Source organism: Ammospiza nelsoni, chromosome 2, assembly GCF_027579445.1.
Source record: "Ammospiza nelsoni isolate bAmmNel1 chromosome 2, bAmmNel1.pri, whole genome shotgun sequence".
In the NCBI taxonomy this organism is placed as follows: Eukaryota; Metazoa; Chordata; class Aves; order Passeriformes; family Passerellidae; genus Ammospiza; species Ammospiza nelsoni.
Genome location: NC_080634.1, coordinates 80010002 through 80029324, shown reverse-complemented (window position 1 = coordinate 80029324; position 19323 = coordinate 80010002). Strand labels below are relative to the sequence as shown.

At 40.8% G+C, this 19323-nt stretch overlaps 1 protein-coding gene across 1 annotated transcript in view; it reads left to right on the top strand.

The window, feature by feature from the left end:
- The window catches only part of SLC15A1 (solute carrier family 15 member 1), a 75040-nt gene extending 55945 nt beyond the window's left edge, over positions 1–19095 (top strand). The window contains exons 8-23 of the mRNA XM_059493588.1: positions 4122–4205; positions 5275–5357; positions 7839–7925; positions 8902–8991; positions 10254–10298; positions 10398–10427; positions 10550–10638; positions 11826–11907; positions 12662–12787; positions 14068–14217; positions 14631–14680; positions 15325–15435; positions 15580–15676; positions 16123–16269; positions 17125–17232; positions 18193–19095. Of these exons, the coding sequence (XP_059349571.1) occupies positions 4122–4205; positions 5275–5357; positions 7839–7925; positions 8902–8991; positions 10254–10298; positions 10398–10427; positions 10550–10638; positions 11826–11907; positions 12662–12787; positions 14068–14217; positions 14631–14680; positions 15325–15435; positions 15580–15676; positions 16123–16269; positions 17125–17232; positions 18193–18381 (1568 nt within the window). The 3' untranslated portion in view covers positions 18382–19095. The remainder of the gene's footprint in view (positions 1–4121; positions 4206–5274; positions 5358–7838; positions 7926–8901; positions 8992–10253; positions 10299–10397; positions 10428–10549; positions 10639–11825; positions 11908–12661; positions 12788–14067; positions 14218–14630; positions 14681–15324; positions 15436–15579; positions 15677–16122; positions 16270–17124; positions 17233–18192) is intronic.
- The last annotated feature ends 228 nt before the right edge of the window (positions 19096–19323 follow it).

Below are 19323 nucleotides of genomic sequence, written 5' to 3'. Positions count from 1 at the left end.
AAGCTTAAACAAGAATTTTTAAAAAGTATCTATGATGTCAAGTGGAAGAGGAGATAACCTAGGCACTGTTAAGGACCCTTAAAGGAGAGGCTCCAATCTTCCATATTCCATATACTTGGTGCAATGCCTGTCAAGAAGTGTGACGGGACCTGCTCAGAGATCATGGGGTGTGAATTTCTCGGGGAAAATAGTACAGAAACCAGTTATTTTTTTAATTGTGTGCCATCAATGCAGTGTCAATTATGTAAGTCTTTGCAGTGGGTTTATAAGCCTCACAAATAAAACCCTGAAGTTTCACTCCTGATTAGCTCAGTTTCAACTTTAATTGGAGACTTTTCACCAGGTTGCTAGGTAAATAAAGTAACTCTGTGGCAGTGCTATAAAAAAGCGCACCCCATTAAGCTGTGTCTATTAAATACCACTAAAGAGCAGACTCCATGTTGCCCCACTTTATAGATTTTGTTTTTACTACACTACAGATAGGTCAATTTTAAATCAGAGAAACCTTGTTTAAAGTGAGAGGAACTTGCTTAATTTCCCTCTTGTGTCAGGGCGCTACTCCAAGCTTGCTGTGAGGATCTCTTGCCTATGTCAAATAGCTGTTCTAGGTCTTTGCGCATTGTCCTTCATTCTCCTACCTTGCACTTGATTTGGGATCACTCCTGAAAGCTGGGGTTTTAATAATTTCACATCGTTGCATTGTGTTTCTCCTGCTTTTCCTCCAACCTGGAGACCTGTGTCTGTGTCTATTGAATGGAGGCCCACCCAAGGACACAAGCGAACATGGATTAAACTTCAGCTGTGTACTTAGGGTCCAACAAAGTGAAAATGGAACGTGCTTTTACTTACAGAAAAGAGGACTGGACCCTAAAGCTAGGGTGGGAGACTTGGTAATTATGCAGTACTATTGCCCTAGGCTCCTCCTGGCCAAGGTAGTCAGGCTGAAAGCCTGCAGCCTGCACACTTGAGTGCAGGTCTTACTCAGATCTGAGTGTAAAAGTGTTGTTACACTTACAGCGAAGAAGGTGGTGTTATAGAGTTGTTGTTCACAACAGTATTTCAGGGGTATTGCCATGTTTGAAGGAGATATTTGATTTTTCTTTTTTTTTTTTGTAGTCCTGCAACTGAAATCTAAAATAGCATAGGGAATGCTTAATGCTACTTAAATCAGTGTTAATTGCAGATTTTAGTTTTGCAGAGTAGTCTATTTGAACTTCAGCATATAAAAATATGAAAATAGCATTCTTGAGTTGGTCATTAAAAAGGCAACCACTTAAGATACTGTGACCTACTGATACCTATAGAATCCATTTTTTATCATGCCTTTATTAATTAAAGGCTACCTTATTAAATAAAGGCTACATAGAATAATAATAATAAAAAGAATAGAAATACCGTGCCTGTGGCATGTGACCTGATTTTTATAGTGGCTTCTGACAAGTTCAGTCCATAACTCATTGTATCTGTTAGTTTTTTTCATTACCAGGAATCTTTAAAGTAAGCAAAAAGTCTGCACTAGCTGTGGAATTATCTTTGTGTTAGTGTGTTAACATATCTAATAAAATGTATCTCTTGTCTTGACAACAGGACCATTCTCTACCTGTCCATTGTCTATGCCATTGGGCAGACAGTGCTGTCCGTGGGCTCCATAAATGACCTGACGGATCACAACCAGGATGGCTCTCCTGATGCTATCGCAGTGAACGTGTGAGTTGCCTTGTACATATTTTTTGTCCCAGGCAAGCGAATGATGGGACAACTTAAGTTTATGTTACTTGAATTTCAACTGTCGTTCAACCAGTCTATTATGTATGCTGTAAGAACTAACACAAAATGATGGGTTTTTTTTCTTTTCTCCTTTGTTCCAGTGCTCTGTCCATGGTTGGCTTGATCCTTATTGCCTTCGGTACTGGTGGGATCAAACCGTGTGTGTCAGCATTTGGTGGAGATCAGTTTGAAGATGATCAGGTAACAATGTCTTACAGATTTTCAGTTATACAGATTGTCCAACTAATGTTTGACTATTATAGTACTCTTATATTATACATGTTTGAATAGATGCATGGTTTTCCCTGAGGAGCTGAAGAAGGAGCATGTAAATTATTTGTCTTGAATTGTCTTGAATGGCACTGATTTTTGATCTAGGCACATCAAGGTGGTTGTGGCTAAGCATTTCTAAACATCTTCCTGTTTTTACTGTAGGAAAAGCAAAGAAGTACCTTCTTCTCTCTCTTTTATTTGTCCATTAATGCTGGAAGTCTTTTATCTACTTTAATCACTCCAACTATCAGAGGTAAGGTCACATGTTTGTTTACGATTGTTAAGCACCAGAAAAGGTGTGTTGGATTGCAGTCCAGTCCAGTTAAAGTTCAGGTTCTGTTCTCTGACACACTGGACTTATCTAGCAAATAGTCTTCAGTGTGTCATCCAGCTTCTCAGAGATGAGGTGCTCTCAAAAACAAGCCAGTTGAAAACCTTCATTGCCTTTAGGGCCAGAAGTGCTAGATCTGAAAAGACATGCTGGAGCTAGCAGCTTGTATGCCTACTGCACATTGTAATTCCACTAAGGTACAAATGTGTCACATCTTCCAATACCTGTGGAGTATCACACTTGATAGAATTGTATTGCTTCCTGGGAAAGGAAGGGGGGAGAGAGCCTTGTCCTCTGGAAATGTGCCCATGCTAAGTACAGAAGCATCTCTGCATGTAGGAATATATTAATCCATGTGACAAGTAAATAATTTTTCATCTTGTTAAATAAGAAAGTTATGTTCTCTTTTGCTTGTGAAGAAGAGCATGATCCTAAACAAACCCCAGCAATTTGCTAACCTATGTGCATATGGATTTCTGTGGCAAGCTTGCACAGATGGTGCTGTATGGATGCACTTGCCAGCAGTTTCACAAGGCTGCTTTTCCCAAAAGCAAGGAAACAGCATGTGAATTCTGGAATAACCCAAAAGCACTGGGCTGAACTTCTGGCCTTTGGATTTCTTGACTGGAAAAGACTCTGTAGAAGAGTTTTAGATGTTTGCTTAATGCAAATTCTATCCTTTCCCAAAAAAGGAAGTAGATATGCATGAGGCACAGCATGTAGTTTACTTCCTTGCTGATACAGGGTGAAAAATTCCTTGGAAAAAAAATGACAAATTGAGCTGAGGGAAGTGATAACCTGTTTCAGTCCAGAAAGGTTTGACCAGAAGACTTATACAACTAAATCAAGACATGAATTATCTGAAAGCTACCATTTTTTTCCCAACCATATTATCTAAATCTCCTCTTAGAAGAAGTATGGTGAAGAATGTAATGATTTTTCTTTTATTTTATACTGCTGAAGTCCGTGAGAGTCAAATCTGTGACTAATGCCAAGGAGGGGAGGGGGCTGGTGATTGTGATTTTGTTTCAACAAGCTACACTTACGTCACTAAAATCTTTGCTTATGAACTTGGCCCAAAACTTTTGTAATCTAGTTCCTTTCTCACTAAGGACACGCTTTTGACCCTTCTAGTGTAATTCTTCATGTCTCAGTGTAAAACTAGATGCAAATTTCCTGTGAGGAGGTCCTGAGAGGCATTAGGCTGTTTGGCCTGGAGAAGAGAAGGCAAAGGGGGGCATTTTAACCAAGTAGAAATATCCCTGATGGGGAATGAAGAGGACAGAGCCAGGCTTTCCTCAGTGGTACCCACTGTCAGATCAAGAGGCAATGGGCACAAGCTGAAATAGAAGAGGTTCCCTCTGAACATCAGGAAATGCTTTTTCACTCTCAGGGTGATCAGCAATTGGCACAAGCTGCCCAGAGAGGTTGTGGAGTCTCCATCTGTGGAAATACTCAAAAGCCATCTGGACGCATTCCTAGACAATTGCTTCCAGGTAGCCCTAGCTGAGCAGGGCACTTGGCCTGGATGATGCCCTGAGGTCCCTTGCCACTTGAACTGTTCTGTGATACATAAATCCCCTTTCCAATATTGAGAGATAAGTTGGATACTGATCCTTCACTCTGAGGTCGTTGGTAGACTGATTTGTTGTTCCCCCAAGAGTTTTCAGTGAATGCAAAGACCAGAAACCATTTGGAAAACATCAGCAGTGCTGACTGGGACTTTTATTTGATGTTATTTTTACTTCAGCTTCAGAGTGTGGCATTCATAGCAAACAGGAATGTTACCCCCTCGCTTTTGGAGTTCCTGCTATCCTCATGGCTGTTGCCTTGGGTAGGTGAATCTCTTGCTATCCTGTTGCCTTGGTAATTAGATGATAATCTCAGAATAATGAAAGTGTGATAGAAATTCTCAGGTATTGACCTCTCCCAATATCCGATCATTTCTGTGGTTTTTGACTTAAATTTTTTCCTAGGTGGGAAGGTGGGTGGGATTAATCTGATGTACTCACTTTTACTGAAGAGTCTGATTTACCAGGAGAGTTGGATGGGGCTAGGCTGGATGGGGCAATATATTCTTGAATTCTGTACATTTTGTAATCTACTGGCTATGTTTTTTGGATTACTGGTCTGTACAAATTGATCTTTTGAATGCAGGGTGAGAACTCTCAGAAAATGTGTGTTTTGGATATTGTCTCTAGTCCAGGATTATAAACTGTGTGACTAATTGTCCTTGAGCTGGAGAAATCCCATATTTGATATGTCAGTACTTCTCAAACACCTGCATTTTTACCAGCTGTGCTACAGGTCACACCCCAAGCCTTACTGCTGCCCAAGAAACTGGGGGTGCCATTAGGTGCTTCAGTATCCCTGATGGTTCTTGTCCTTCAGGGTCCTGACTGGGAGCCCACCTGGCTGCCAGTGCCCTCGCCTTGCCCGTGAGCCCAGCCCAGGCTGGATGGTGGCTGTGGGGCTCTGCCTGTGCCTGCCCTGTGTGTGGGATGGTGAGGCTGAGCAACGTGCCTGGGAGCAGAGGACACCTTGGCCAGTCCTGCATTCAGGCAGAGCCTTGTGTGTCCCTGCGTGATGTGAGCTCCTGAAAAGGAGCCCCTACAGCAAGGCCAGAGTCAAGGTCCTAAATGCCCTCGTTTTGACCATCCCTCAGTCAAGCAAACCTCCCACTGTGGGAGTTTCCAGATTTAGTTTTTGTCCTGAATAGAAGCAATCTGCTGGTATTAATTTGATTGGTCTTACTGTATGATAGCATGTGAGTAGGCAATTGCATTGCTTCTTGGGAGGCTTATTCCCACCCTAATTACCTCTTTGGCTTGCAGTTTCCATACCTAATTACTTGCCAGTATTTGAATTTAATCCTGAGTTGCTTTTCTGTTTGCATATTGTAGTTGTGTTTGTAATTGGAAGCAGAATGTACAAGAAAGCTAAACCACAAGGAAATGTAATGCTTGAAGTTTCCAAATGTGTTGGAGTAAGTACTGCTTACATTCCCCAAACCCCTGGCAGCCATTCCTAAAGCTGTTCTGTAAATGTGCCTAAATGAGAAGTCTGTCTTAATATGAGGAAAGTTTCTGAAGGTTTTTGCTTTATTACAGAAGGCTTCATACTGATACATCCACATTTAGGGTGTCTTTTTATGCATATCTTGATTTATATGTGAATTTATGCACAGAGGAAACAAAATCAGGTGTCATTGTTAAGTAAAACCTTGTCCCAACTTGTGGGAATCATTCCTTTCACATTTGTGCCCCTTTATGTAGAAAGAGACAAACATGCCTTGAGCTGAGTCAAGAGCAGAGCTACTAGTGTATCTTATCAGCAAAAACTTATTACTTATTAAAAGAGTATTATTTACAATGCTTTTATTGATCCCCACTGCATTAAGGAAATTCTGGGGGTTGCACATCATTGTGATCCTGCAAGGGAAGGAGTGGAATCTACATGAATAGCACCTCATATCCCAACTTTGCAGAGCCTCAACCTTGAGGTCAAATTTATTCATGTAAGAGTTTCTTCATTTTCCATTTTTGTGATTTGACATTGGCCAAATGCCAGGCACCCATGACAATAGTTTGCTTAGCTTTTTTTGCTACAGCTGGGCAAAGGAGAGGGAAAAAGATCAAAGAAGGGCTCTTGAATTGAGACACGGACTGGGGGGAAAAAAGCCACTCAGGGGCAAAACAAGTTCAAATCTAAAGGTGTAAAATATATTTACTATCAACAGAGTCAGAAGAGGACAATAAGAAGCAAAAATAAGCTTTTAAAACACCTCTTTGCCCCCCAGCCCCTCCCTCCTTCTCACTGACAGCACAGTTAGACAGAGCGTGGGAGTCTTGGTCACTTTATTATTTGAGATCTTTTTCTGTTTGCTCGGAGAGAGGAGTCTCTTTTCTGCTTTGTCATGGGGTCTCTCCCACAGGCAAACAGTCATCCCAAATTGGTTGTGGCATGGGTCACTCATCCACAGGGTGCAGTCTTTTAAGGATAGGCTGCTCTAGTTTGGAAGCAAGGACTCTTTTTATCTCTGGGAGCAGGGGCCCTCTCTCTCTTTTCAGTTTTTCCACTAGACCACAGCTTTCTCTAACTTTCACCTGCTCCCGTGTAAGCACTTTACCCATGGGCTGCAAGTGGATCTCTGCATCCATCGTGGACTTTATGCATTACAAGAGGACAGTTTGTTTTACCATAGTCCTCACCACAGCTTGCAGAGGAACCTCAGCTCTGATGCTTGAAGCACTTCCTCCCCATCTTTCTTCTCCACTGACCCTCGTGCTGCCATGTTGTTTTGCCTCATGTCCTCACTGCCTTCTCTTTTCTGACTAGAAGAAAAACTGTTGCTTGTAGGTACCATTGTCAACAAGTTGCAGTGATTCAAGGATTGTTGCAGGATCCTGAAGCACAGAGAAGTTTATCTTATCTAGGTTCCACTTCGGGGAATTGCTTGTGGGACAATCTGCCGTATGGTCCCACTACTGTTGTATGTGTACTGGCAGCCATGGCAGCACTGGGACAATTTAATGTCTCTCTTCATGTGGGGTGCTGGGAAGGTGAAGCTGCTTCACCACTCCTGCCTTTTCCGCTGGCAATGCAGTTAGTTAGGACTGGTTAGGCAGGGTCCACACCGAGCTGGTGTACTGCTGTGGGCAGTGCCAACATGGTGCTTCCCCACTTGTGGGGAAAAAACTGCATGTGACCTGTTCTTTCTTCTTAAATATGTCATCACAGAGGCATTACCAACCTCTCAAATTGGGCCAGCAGTGTGTCTATCTTCAGAGCCATCACAGATTGGCTCTGTCAGGCATGGTGGAAGCTATGGCAAGCCCCCACTACTAAAAGTCAGGCTGTGCCAAATCAACACATGCCTACATATCTGCTGTCTTTATACAGCTCAGCCTATTGCCTATCTTGTAAGCACTGTCAAAACCAAATCTCTGTAGGTGACTTTGGCCATTACTTAGAGTGCTGCTTCGAAGGCCCAGCTTGGCTGTAAATGTTATTCCATGCAGAAAATTTTAGGAGTTCCTTGGGACCATATTTATGTATATTCCATGTCAAGATGTGAGACATACCTACAAGATGGAGCTTGTCATAGGAGCTTCTCTCCTACAGCCATTCAGCCTTGAAAACCTGTGCATATGACACTACTCTATTTACTGCTGTACATAAGTAAGTCTGAGGAAGGCACATCTTCCAGCTCCTCACAGCAACCCACATGGAGAGGGACTGCTCTGAGCTGTTTGGTTCACCTGACCACAAGTGCACGCTCTGCTGGTTATGCAGTGTGAGGCCTTAAAAACAACGTTCCCCTAGATGACTGGAGTGGGTAACAAAAGTTGAGTCACCTTTAGCACCCTCTAAACACAAGAAGCCAGGAGCATCATCTCTAATGACAAACCAGTTTGTAGTTTTAAGTATTTGTAGTGCCATTAAACATAATTCTGTCTCTCCTCAGTTTGCCATCAAAAACAGGTTTCGTCATCGCAGCAAGGAGTTCCCCAAGAGAGAGCACTGGCTGGACTGGGCAAGTGACAAGTATGATGTAAGTACTGGGGGAGCCTCCTGTGCTGTGACATCTGCTGACCCTCAGCTTCTGTCTGCTCTGATCCATTGTCTCATGCACTGGGCAAATAGTTTTGCACCTCTCCATCATTCAGTAGCTGACCTGGCCAAACCTCAGTGCTCTCCTGTCACTGCAGGTTATCTCCTCAGCTCCTGTGGGAGAAAGTAGAGCTGTGTGACTCAATGCTCTGTGTAATCATAGGCTGTCCAGGGAAATTCAAGGGAGACAAAAAAGTTCTTTCCCTTGCCAAACAAATACAAACATTTAAGTTTTTTTTGTTAGGGAAATAGCAAGCATTATCTTTCCTTCTCTATTTCCCATATCTCATAGCTGCAGAAAAGGAAGAGGGAAGTGATGCTGCCTGTCATTATTAATGCACAGGTTAGGGCCATAATACTTTTCTTGGTATGAAACATTAGAGTTATGCTTTGGAATTTCAGTTTAAGTGAGTAAACACTTAGACTGCATCCCCTCCAAACTCAGTACAATTTCTTATCATGACTCTCAAAGCCTTGTATCCCATAGTTCCCAACTTGTCCCTTGCCTACTATCCTCTCCAATGGCAGCACAAACCTTAACCTGTCACCTTTATTTTCCTTTTGCCTGTATGCTTTGTTCTTATGTGAAATTCCTCAGTTGCCTATTGCTCAAATGCCCACTTCACTAAGTGCTGAATCTCATGCTGCCATCAGTGCACATGCAAAGAGGCCCAAGTCTTTCTGATATCAGTCACCTTTAACCAGCAGTCCTTCCCACACACACAAGCAGACTTTGTACTGTTTTAACAGAAGTCATCAGATATAGCCACAACATGCAAAGTTGAATGTGTGGGTAAACATTACACGATGGGTCTTTACCTGTTGCTGTCATGTCAGTAGCAGTCTGAAACTGTCTCTTTTTTTTATCCCCTTTCTTTTTGAACCAATTCCTCTTGTGTGATTTTTATTTTCTGCAGAAACGACTGATTGCTCAGATAAAGATGGTGTTGAGGGTGCTTTTCCTTTACATCCCTCTCCCCATGTTCTGGGCAGTTTTTGACCAACAGGTAAGTAGAAATGGTTTGACTTGGTAACTAGAGCTGTACTGTGTCAATCTACATACTCTGAGGTCTCCAGAGAGAAAAGATGCCCCTGGGAGTATGGAAAAACAAATTCTTTATCCTTGTTTTATTGCAAAGGGTAGTCACTGAGTCATGTCAGTACAGGATGATCTGCAGCCAGGGGCAATCTTGGTTTATCTGAGTACACCCAGGACAGATTCAGTGACTGAGGCCTCTCCAAATCTTGTATCAGCCTGGGACTCAGGGGATGGAACAGTAATTTAAAGCTCTCTTAGCACTAATGTTTCTTCAATTGTCAGTTGTCAGATGAAATTTAGGGTCCTTGTGTTAATGTGCTGGAGAACCAGGGTTTAAATGATCTGGATGCTTAATCACTCACACATTGTTTTAAATACCTTACACCTTCAAGGAGAAGTGTGATCCTGTAAGTCCCATTCACTTGGTGAACTGGGTGCTCAAGACCCACGAAAGCATCAGTTAGAGTGAAGCACTGAAGTAGGAATTTAGGAAGATGCTTGAGAGAGATCCAGGGGTTAAAAGCTTTATCCAAGTCAGATGGGAGGAAGCTTGCTGCAGAGTCCCCAGGTCCTACTGCTCCAGTGCAGTGCCTGTGAGCTGTAGCTGCCAGTGTGACCTGTTGCAATTGGAGCTCTGAATTCCTGCTATGAAACTCAGAGCTCAGTCCTCATTCCCAGGGTAATATGTCGGGCAGTGCTGTGTTGTGGCTGGCTGAAGGATCTTGTCCCAGACGCAGCAGTAGCGTTCTTGTCCCATCCTGGGCTCAGGCCTGAAGTCTGCCCCGCCTGTCCCAGCCACAGGCACTTTCTGGGGCAGGGGGCTCCAGGCAGGTCAGGCCCTGGCTTGTCCTCTGCCTCTGGGAAGGAAGGAAGGTTGGGTGAGTGGGATGTGGGGGCTGCTGGGGCTCAGGCCAGTGGCACACGGGCCCTGGGCTGGCTCCTGTGCCCAGCACCCAGCAGTGCCCTGCACAGGATGGCCCTGCCCTCTCTCCAGCTGATTTCTGCATCTAAGTTCTTTTCTGCTGTATTTCACTGAACAAGTAAAGGAAGTGGAATGGGCCACTTTGTTCCAAGGTTTGCTTTGCAGACTAACAATACTCCCATAGCAAGCTAGCTTTACTTTTTCTTGTATTGTATGTCTTTTCCAACACTTCACTTACGAAAACAATTCAAAAAGAACTTGAGAACATTGATTTACTGTGATATCTAATTTTTTCTTCTCTTATTAAGGGGTCAAGATGGACACTGCAAGCCACGGCAATGAATGGGGATTTTGTAGGTTACTTTTTATTCATTTTTTCTTTAATTACCACTTTTCAGACCCATTTTATTTGTTGTCACAATATTAAAAGTTATTTCTTTTTTCTTCACCAGGGTTTTAAAATTCAACCAGACCAAATGCAGGTATGCTAATTTTCTATCTACGAATTTCAAGTACTTCTTAAAGATTGTATACATAATTGCCCTTACTTACAAGATGCACTTTGAAAAATACTTAATTTTTTTCTCATGTTCATCTTCCCCAGATTGTGAATCCAATCCTGATTGTTATAATGGTCCCAGTTGCAGATTCGTTGATTTATCCTTTAATCAAGAAATGCAAGCTGAATTTTACGTAAGTTTATGTTTTTACCTGATTTCAACAGAGGCTCATTTTATTGGTTTCTGTAACTGGCTCTTCCAGCCTTAATGTAAGAAAAGAGCAAGCATTCAGCTAAGGATGAAAGAGAAGTGTATTTAAAATGGTTTAATATTTCAACAAAATATAAAAAAACCCCAGAATACTGCAAGTGGTATGTAGAGGCATCACAGATTATAAGAGAATCTAAGAGAAGAGTGACAATGTTTTTCAGCTGAGGACAAAAATCTTTTGATTGCAGGAGAGATGATCTTGATTGCTTTCCATATCCCTTATATCTACCCCTTCTCCCTCCTGAAGAACAGAGGTGGTAGAAGTACAACATACATCCTTGGCATTTGTCATGCTTTGGGCTAAAAAGCAACTGAGACACGAAACATTTCCTCTTCAGTCTCAGCTGGGAGTCTAACTTACTGAATCCTTCTAGGTGAAGCTTTGGGGGTATTCCACTTTATTTTTCAATGTTGTTAAAGAAGTGTCTGGCAGTTGCAAGAATGCTTGGAGAGGCAGAAGAGAATACAGTTCTTCAGATAATTTTCAAACAGCCAAAGTGCACTGCTGTTTTTCCATATAGCTGTTAAAAATCTAGGGTGTGTGCTATGCTGGGAACACTGTCATTCATTTGTGCAGATTCTGAACTGGATAAATGATGCCACAAATGACACATATACTCTATCCTTACAGCTTAACTGCATGCCAGTAGAGGTCTCCTAATTTGACAAATTTCCCTGACCATTTTTGTTCAATCTTTTTTAAACATAGCAATATGGAGATAAGCTGTTACTCTGTTTTCAAAGGTATATCTTCTTGCCTCTTTCTTGTTTTACAGCTAACAACTGTATTGGATTGGGGTTTTTCTTCCTGCAAAACCAGATTTTTTTCAGGAACCTAATAATCATGGTCAGTCAATGTTTGAGCCCAGCAGATGCAGAGTAACAGGTTGTTAGGATGCTGCAGGAAAGATGTATTTCCTGATAGTGTGACTATGAATTGAGAGGTTCCCAGCTTAGCAGAACACTTTCTGTAATAATATCAGCCCTCCAAAATGTGATAATGTGCTAGTTGTGGCCATTTGAGTTTCCCAGAGTGGAAAGAAAAAACCAAGTAGCTGAAGCTTTGAATTGTCACTTGTCTTGAATCTCTTGTGTCTTTTGTTGTGCCAGGCCCCTGAAGAAGATGACTGTGGGGATGTTCCTCGGCTCCATGGCTTTTGTTGCTGCTGCCCTCGTGCAAGTGCAAATAGATGTAAGTTCAGCCACATGCAAGTATTTACTATTAATATTTAGCTGTTAATTCAGGGAAAAAAAGGTGTGTTTAAGGGGGAAATGTACCAAGGCTAAATTTGGAGCCAATCATATAAGCATAGAAGTAGAGGGAGGGGAAATAGATTGCAATCCTGTTGTTAGCATAGTAAAATTAACAAGCAACAAACACCATCCTGCAAAACACCACATTGCAGTTAGTACAAATCATGCATTAAAGGCAACCTCAATCTCTAAACTGAGACTAAAAGCTGGAAACCAGACACGTGGTTGGCCCACCAGAGGGCAGCTTTTTATGTTTGACCTCTTCTGAGATTTAGACTGGAGGTGAAGTGTGACAGTCTGGGAAGCATCATCACAGCAGGTGCAAAGATGACACTTGTGGAAGGAAGGATTTGTCTCCCCTAAGCTTCCTTGCCCCAAAGGGAGCTGCCATGCCTGAGCCCAATGAATTTTCCCCTGTAGCTGGGATGTTGGCAACACCTCTGGGTGCTGATCCATTGCATCCCAAGTTCTGAGCAGCTGTCTAGAGGTGTCTCTTGAGGATGAGAGACATCTTTCCTTAGGCAACTTATGAGACTAGTAACAAAACCTGATTCCAGTCTCCTCTGTCAGACAGTCACAGAGCAGTGGGCATATGCTCATCTTGAACATGAAATATTAAAGATTACAGTAATTATAGTAATTTTTCCAAGTGACCTTGAGCACTGATTTTACTTATTTTTTCTGTCCTATAGAACCACAATCCAGTTTTCCCTGCAGCTGGACAAACTCAAATTAAATTAATAAATCTGGGTGCTGTTCCTGCAACAGTTCAATTCCAGCCTCAACTTCAGAGTGTGGAGGTAGAACCTAATAAGGAAGTAAGTAAGGGCAGGTGTGGAATATTAAAAAATAATTAAAATTAATTAGGCTGAAAACAATGAATGGAGTAAGTCAGAGTAATTCTTAACGAATGGTTGAAAATTGATTATTTTCTAGGACATGTTTACTCTAATAATTTTAATGTTTTCTTTTATTTTTTTTCATTGTGTAATGAACTGTTAATGAAAACACAGCGATTGAACAAATAGTAACTATGTTAATATTTGAAGTATTACTACTTAGTTCTGACAATAAACTTAAGTAACTTGGAACTAAATGAAAATTTCACTCTTGGTAAAAAGGTTCCATTTCCTAAAAGTAGCCCCTTCCTGCAGTTAATGTCCATTCAGCTCTAATGAGTTGCTGCTATTACTGTGAGGAATGACTTACCTGAACAGGGAATTTCTTCTGTGGCCACATCACAGATTAGGCTTCATGTTTTGCTGCCAAAGAACTATTCAGGTTCCAATACAGCACAGCATTGGTAGTTCTATTGACAGCAAAATGTGGTGGCTCTGATGGATGTTTTGGATAAGGAAACTTAGAATGTGTGTTCTCTGATAGCCTGCAGCTCTGTTTCTCTCGAAGAGGAGAGCTCTTATTCCAACCTCCTCCAAATTTGCCTCACACAGGAACAGAGTTGTGAGGAGAAGATAAGGGCACCCACACTATATACAGACAGGGAATTGATGTACCATGGTACACACATGAAAACTAAAGGTATAGAGTGCTCTATTCCCGATTATGGACACTTTATCATCCAGATGTGGATTATAAAGTGCTTTTGATAATCCCATAAAACAAAGAGCCTATTTTAGTGTAGCACTAACATGTTTATTAATGGTTTAAGTATTTTATGTTGAATAAATGTGTTTTGAATATTTAAAACATGGCATTACTGCTTTTTTGGAAAATACTGCATCACATCTTATGCTAGTTCTACCTCTGTGGCTGAACAGAATTTTACTGGGTGTTTATGGTAAGCCTGATTTATCTGGAGCAAGAAATAGGAAAATAGAGCAGCTATTCCATAATGCTTGTGGGAAGCTCATGTAACTGTGAAGCTTGTGTAACAAATTAAACTAATAAAAAATCATGATCAAATGGAATTAATGCTTGATGTAGAAAACAAATCAAAAATGAAAATGAGGGGATGTTCATGATCTCTGGCACTTCAGAAGTAACATGTGTAAACTTCTGACCCTCCCAGAGCCTGTAACATTCCCTCAATAGACAAGTACGCAATTGCACAGAAATCCATTGCAATTTGTCTTTGTAGACTGGCTACTTGACATTTGAGACTTCTAAACTGCTATCACTAAATGTAATTTCTGCAAATGAAAATAAAACTAGGCACTTGGAGCTGCAAGAGGAACAACGCTACACTTTGGCATTTAAATGGGTTCCAACGGACATCAATTTTACTTGGGTAAGTCTGCTTATTTCTTAAGATATGAATCAATGTTCTGACAACGATCTACGTGGAGTGTGTGAGGCTGAGAGGACAAGCTCTGGATAAATTTTTTCCACTGTCTTGTTTTCTGTCTCTCCTTGTCTCTGCTGGACCAGTAAGACTGGTAAGCTGCAGAGAGTACACCAGGATGTCCTTTAGAAAAAAAATTACCAATTTCTTATGTACCTTGACAACTACACTTTCACCAAGACTTAGGTGTGTGGTCATACAGTGTTTGCTAGTAGATGTGTGTGCTAGTAGGGACCTAAAGAGGAAGGTCTGGAGTCTTGCTCTGAAGCCTCTGTTAAGTCCCACTGCTGTGTAATAGTGCATGTTTAAGCTGTTCTCTGATGCCAGGAACATATTTTGATAATGGTCTCTTCCACTAGGTAGAGGACAATGTCACATCAAAACCAGAAGATGGAAAAAGCCTCGTCAGGTACAGCTTTTTTTGTTGTCTAAATTTTGACGGTAGTGTGACTCTCTTCAATCTGTCTTTGGGTAGCCTCTTCTTGTTGAAATAAAGTTTTCTATACTTTAGGAACTCACATCTTGCTGGACACTTCCCTTGACGTTTTAGGGGATGGGATAATGTTTGAGTCATCATTCACTTAAGTTATCTTGCACACCTGCTTGGGTGTAATTTTGTTAAAATTGGAAGTGTATGCTTCATTCCATTGCCTAGATTTTTTATTGAACAAATGGCATGGATTACATAGCTATACCTCATTTATAATCCTGCATAAGAGGTATCCAAGATTACCTTTCCCCTCTCTGCTTTTCTTCTGCATCTCCCACTTGCAGATGCATTTCCTAGTGGTTGTAGTAGTGACTCACTTTTGATGTTCTCCTGAGGCAGTGGGCTGATGGGGATCTAACTGGCTTTTTGTATTAGCTACATTTCTAGGAGATTTAGAGTTTTTTCCAAAATGTTAATTGATTAAAAAAAGAAAAATTTCAATGGGAAGACTCGATACTTGTTGTGCTGCCAATATATGATTGAAAGTAAAACCTGGATTCTTTGACTTCTGTATGTTTTGTGTAGTATTTATTCACACTTTTGATCACTCTTCCATTTTAAAGGTTCATAAACAATTTCAGTTTTCCTGTCAATGTTACTATGGGTGACATGGATTTTGGCGTACTGGAACCTTTTTCTGTCAGTAATTACAGCATCATTCCACATGCAGGCTGGTAAGCATTTCCTTTATCCTAATTTAATCTCCTACACATTCTTGTCCTTGGGAAAAGGGCACAGAGCTTTTGTAAATTATGTGCTGCACACAATTGACAGCACCTATGGTCTGAACTGTGGGGTTTGGGTTTTTTCTTTTTCAGGTCATATACCATTAAGGCTACAATGCCTCAGGACACTTGTACAGTTGATTCAATGCAATTTGGATATGGTGCTGCCTATACCATTTCACTTGATGATGTGAGTTACCACTTGTTGCATGGACAATATAGAATTCCTTTCCATGTTGATACTTTCTTTTAATTAAAAAACACTTGTAGAATTATTTCTCTTGTCTTTAATCCTTTAATTTCCTCTTGTCTTTAAGTACAGAGGGTAGAATTCTGGTATCCTTAACAGGACACAAAGCCATTGTTAACTATAAAAATAAGGATGGTTACAGTAATAACAGAATGCAAGAATTCATGATCACCACTAATGGCCTTAAATCTTTAGCCCTGTTAGACACTACAGATTTGCATGAAGTCTGCTGTAAAAAAGCTATTTTTTATAACTAGGTATGCAGTGCTTCATGTGCAATATTTGTTATTTACTCTGAACTTTCTATATGATTATAGAATGGCTTAGAATGCCTTAACTGTGCACACTCATTATTACTGTTCCTAACATGCTATTTTTAATTTTAGTGTGTTGAAAAAAACCTTTTCATTACACACTTTGAAGATATTGCACCAAATACAGTCCATATGGCTTGGCAGATCCCTCAGTATTTTCTTCTTACATGTGCAGAAGTTCTCTTCTCTGTCACTGGGCTGGAGTTTTCATACTCACAGGTAGGTATTCCTCTTCCTGAGTTAAGAATCTTGGTGCAAGTTAAGATCTTCCACGTTGTATTGTTTTTAAGTGGTGGCTCTGTGCTGCTGCCTTGACCCCTATGTCCCTCACAGCTCCTAGAAGGACTGTATAGACTGATGCAAGTTGGCCCTGTTTAGCCAAGGATTTGGTGTTTTCCATGAACCTATGCTGAGTTATATCATTTGAAGACTTGACAGTACTCAAATTTCCTCCTCCCATGTAAATTTCTATTGAAACTAAGTGCAACTGTACTGCTGCAATAAAACCAAACTGGAGAGCTCTCAAATATAAAATGAGGAAGCAGTGACACTTCATCTCCCCACCAGTTTACTCCATAAAGCCTTTTTGTTAGCTTTTATTAGTGTTTAGTTATACACTTTGAATTCCTTTGTCTCTTGAGTCCACTTTAGTAGCTGTGTGTATTTCTTCTCTTCATTCTGAATCTAGAAACTGCAGTGATGGACATGTTGTAAGGTGTGATTTGCTAGGTGATGCACTCAATTTCTTCATGTCATGGGTACCACATGTTCCTGAGATGTAAAATTACACCTGTGCACCTGCTACTTGCTTGGTGTGTGTAAGTAAAAGGTGTTACAGTTAGTGTGCTAGTGGCCTCTTGCTCCTCAAAGCCTTCTCTGGACCTGTTTTGCTCTCTAGCAATGTTTAATGTCAAAAAATAAATTAAAAAAAAAGCTCCAACCACCACCAAAACCTAGCAAACCATGAAATCCTGTTTTCCCACAGAGAAACAGTGTTTATTGTAAGGTCAAGACGACATTAAATGCATCAGAAAATAAATGATACCACCAAAACTTAAATGTCTGTCCCTACAGGCCCCATCTAACATGAAGTCAGTGCTGCAGGCTGGATGGCTGCTGACTGTGGCTGTTGGTAACATAATTGTCCTTATCGTGGCTGGGGTATCTGCAATCCAACAGCAGGTAAGCGTGCAAGCAGTAGGTGTGCTGTTAGATTGCACTGGGTAAAAGCAGTTCTAATCCAGTGGGAAATGATGGCAGATAAAAAAAATTGTTTTTCTGTAAAGGTTTCTACTTGCCTATTACTTGCCATCCTTAATTCTTGTTGCCAGGCCCCTTTGCTTACAAGGAGCAGTTTCTAGCATCTCTGAAGTAAATTTTTTCTCATGGTATAGAAAGTCTGTGAACTTTTGAGCTGAAGTTCTGCATGAATGGAAAAAAACCTACCAAGGTTCTGTTAATTGCTAATGAGCCTTCACCTGCATACCAGAGCCTTGCCACATCCCTTCTTCTGGCTTCATTGGTTTAAAATCTCATTATTTGGGGCATAAAAACGATGTCTGTCCTGGTGAAGAGCAGTTGTACAAGATTTTCTATTTATTTGTGGTGCTCTGTAATGAATTCAAATGGCTATCTGAGAGAGGGAAAGCTTGTTTCTGAAACAGCTCTGGCAGTCCCCAGTTTAAGCTAAATTAAATCAGAAAGAGCATGAAACAGAGACATTGAGGCTTTTCAGATAGAGGCTTTTCTGATCTCTGCCCACATTTGTGGTTACTAGATCAGCTGTAAGCAGAAGCATTGCCAGCCTGGTTTAGAGATCTGACCAAAAGGAAGGAGCTGAGTTTCCTTCCCAGTCTTTCACTCAATTCCCATTTCCTCCAGGAAAAGGATGTTGCAGAGTTTTTCAGCATTTACAGAATTTTTGTTCTTTTCAGTAAAGATAGAAATGCTGAAAGAGCCTCAATTCTGAGTTGCTTTAATATGCATTATATGTTTAATTCATACTTAGTCCTGTAAGCCATATGATACTTGTTATGTGTGCTCAGTTTCACATTCTGAGTTTCCTTCCTGAAAATACTAAAAGGGTGTAATACTCAAGTGAATATTGGTGGATAAATTCTGCATTATTTTTTTTCTTTGCAGTGGGCAGAGTATGTGCTGTTTGCTGCCCTGCTATTGGTAGTTTGTGTCATTTTTGCTATCATGGCTTCTTTTTATACCTATATTGATCCAAATGAGATTGAAGCCCAGTTCAGCAAGGAAGAAAAGGAAGAAGACAAGAAGGATCAAGACACCAATGAAAAGGAAGCTGAAGCTCATTCTCAACTGTAAAAGCTGTATTCAAGGAGTGTCTGTAAATCATGGAATCATGGAAATCCCACTCACTCTCCTGCAGTCAGAGGAACCCAGGGTATCAGTAATAACACTCTGGATTACATGTACAATGGGAGACATTAAGCAAAACAGTTCTAACCTAAAGTGCAGCCTCTCTAGGAAAGCAACAGGAAAATATTAGTCTCTCTCTTGTACTGAATGTGGTATCCTGAAGAAACTCCAGCAGAAGTTGCACTCTTAATGTACCTCAATCTTAAATATTATAGCATTATAATATTGAAATTTGACTTGGAACTACTGGACCCTTTGAAAAGATGTATTTTTATACTGTATTTCAATTTTGTATTGTGAAGGAAACAAGACTTGTCAAGGAACAGCAATTGAAGCCAAGCTCTCCGCATGATCTCTCTAGCATCACTGTTACTTGAAGACAGCAGGTCACACGTGCCTTAAATTCTTTTGTACTTCCTTGTAGATAATGGGAGCAAAGCTCTGGCAGTGATCAGATTTAAAATGTTGTCTGTGTTCCAAGTGGCAGGAACTTGGATGTGTACTGTAACATAATGCTTTATCTGCCTGTTAACTACCCATTTAACTCCTGTTATGTCTTTAGTTAATATTAGAAGTGCCCACTCAGGTGAAATGATAACAGCAAATGACCTTTGGAACAAGCAAGAGCAATAAAACTTACATAATAACAAAATAAGGAAAGTGTTTTAAGAACATGGCTTACAGTTGCATGGTAACAAAACTCTATACCACCTCTGTGGTGCCTTTATCTACACACTCCATCACTTAAAGCTAACGGCTCAGGGCTGGTCTATATATCATAACACCAAATTTATGCTAGGGGAGATGAAATTTTGCTGCTTAACAGGACCTGCTCCTGTAGTCCTGAGCTCCATGTTATGGAGTGCCAGGGGTCTGTGTGTTGTTTTG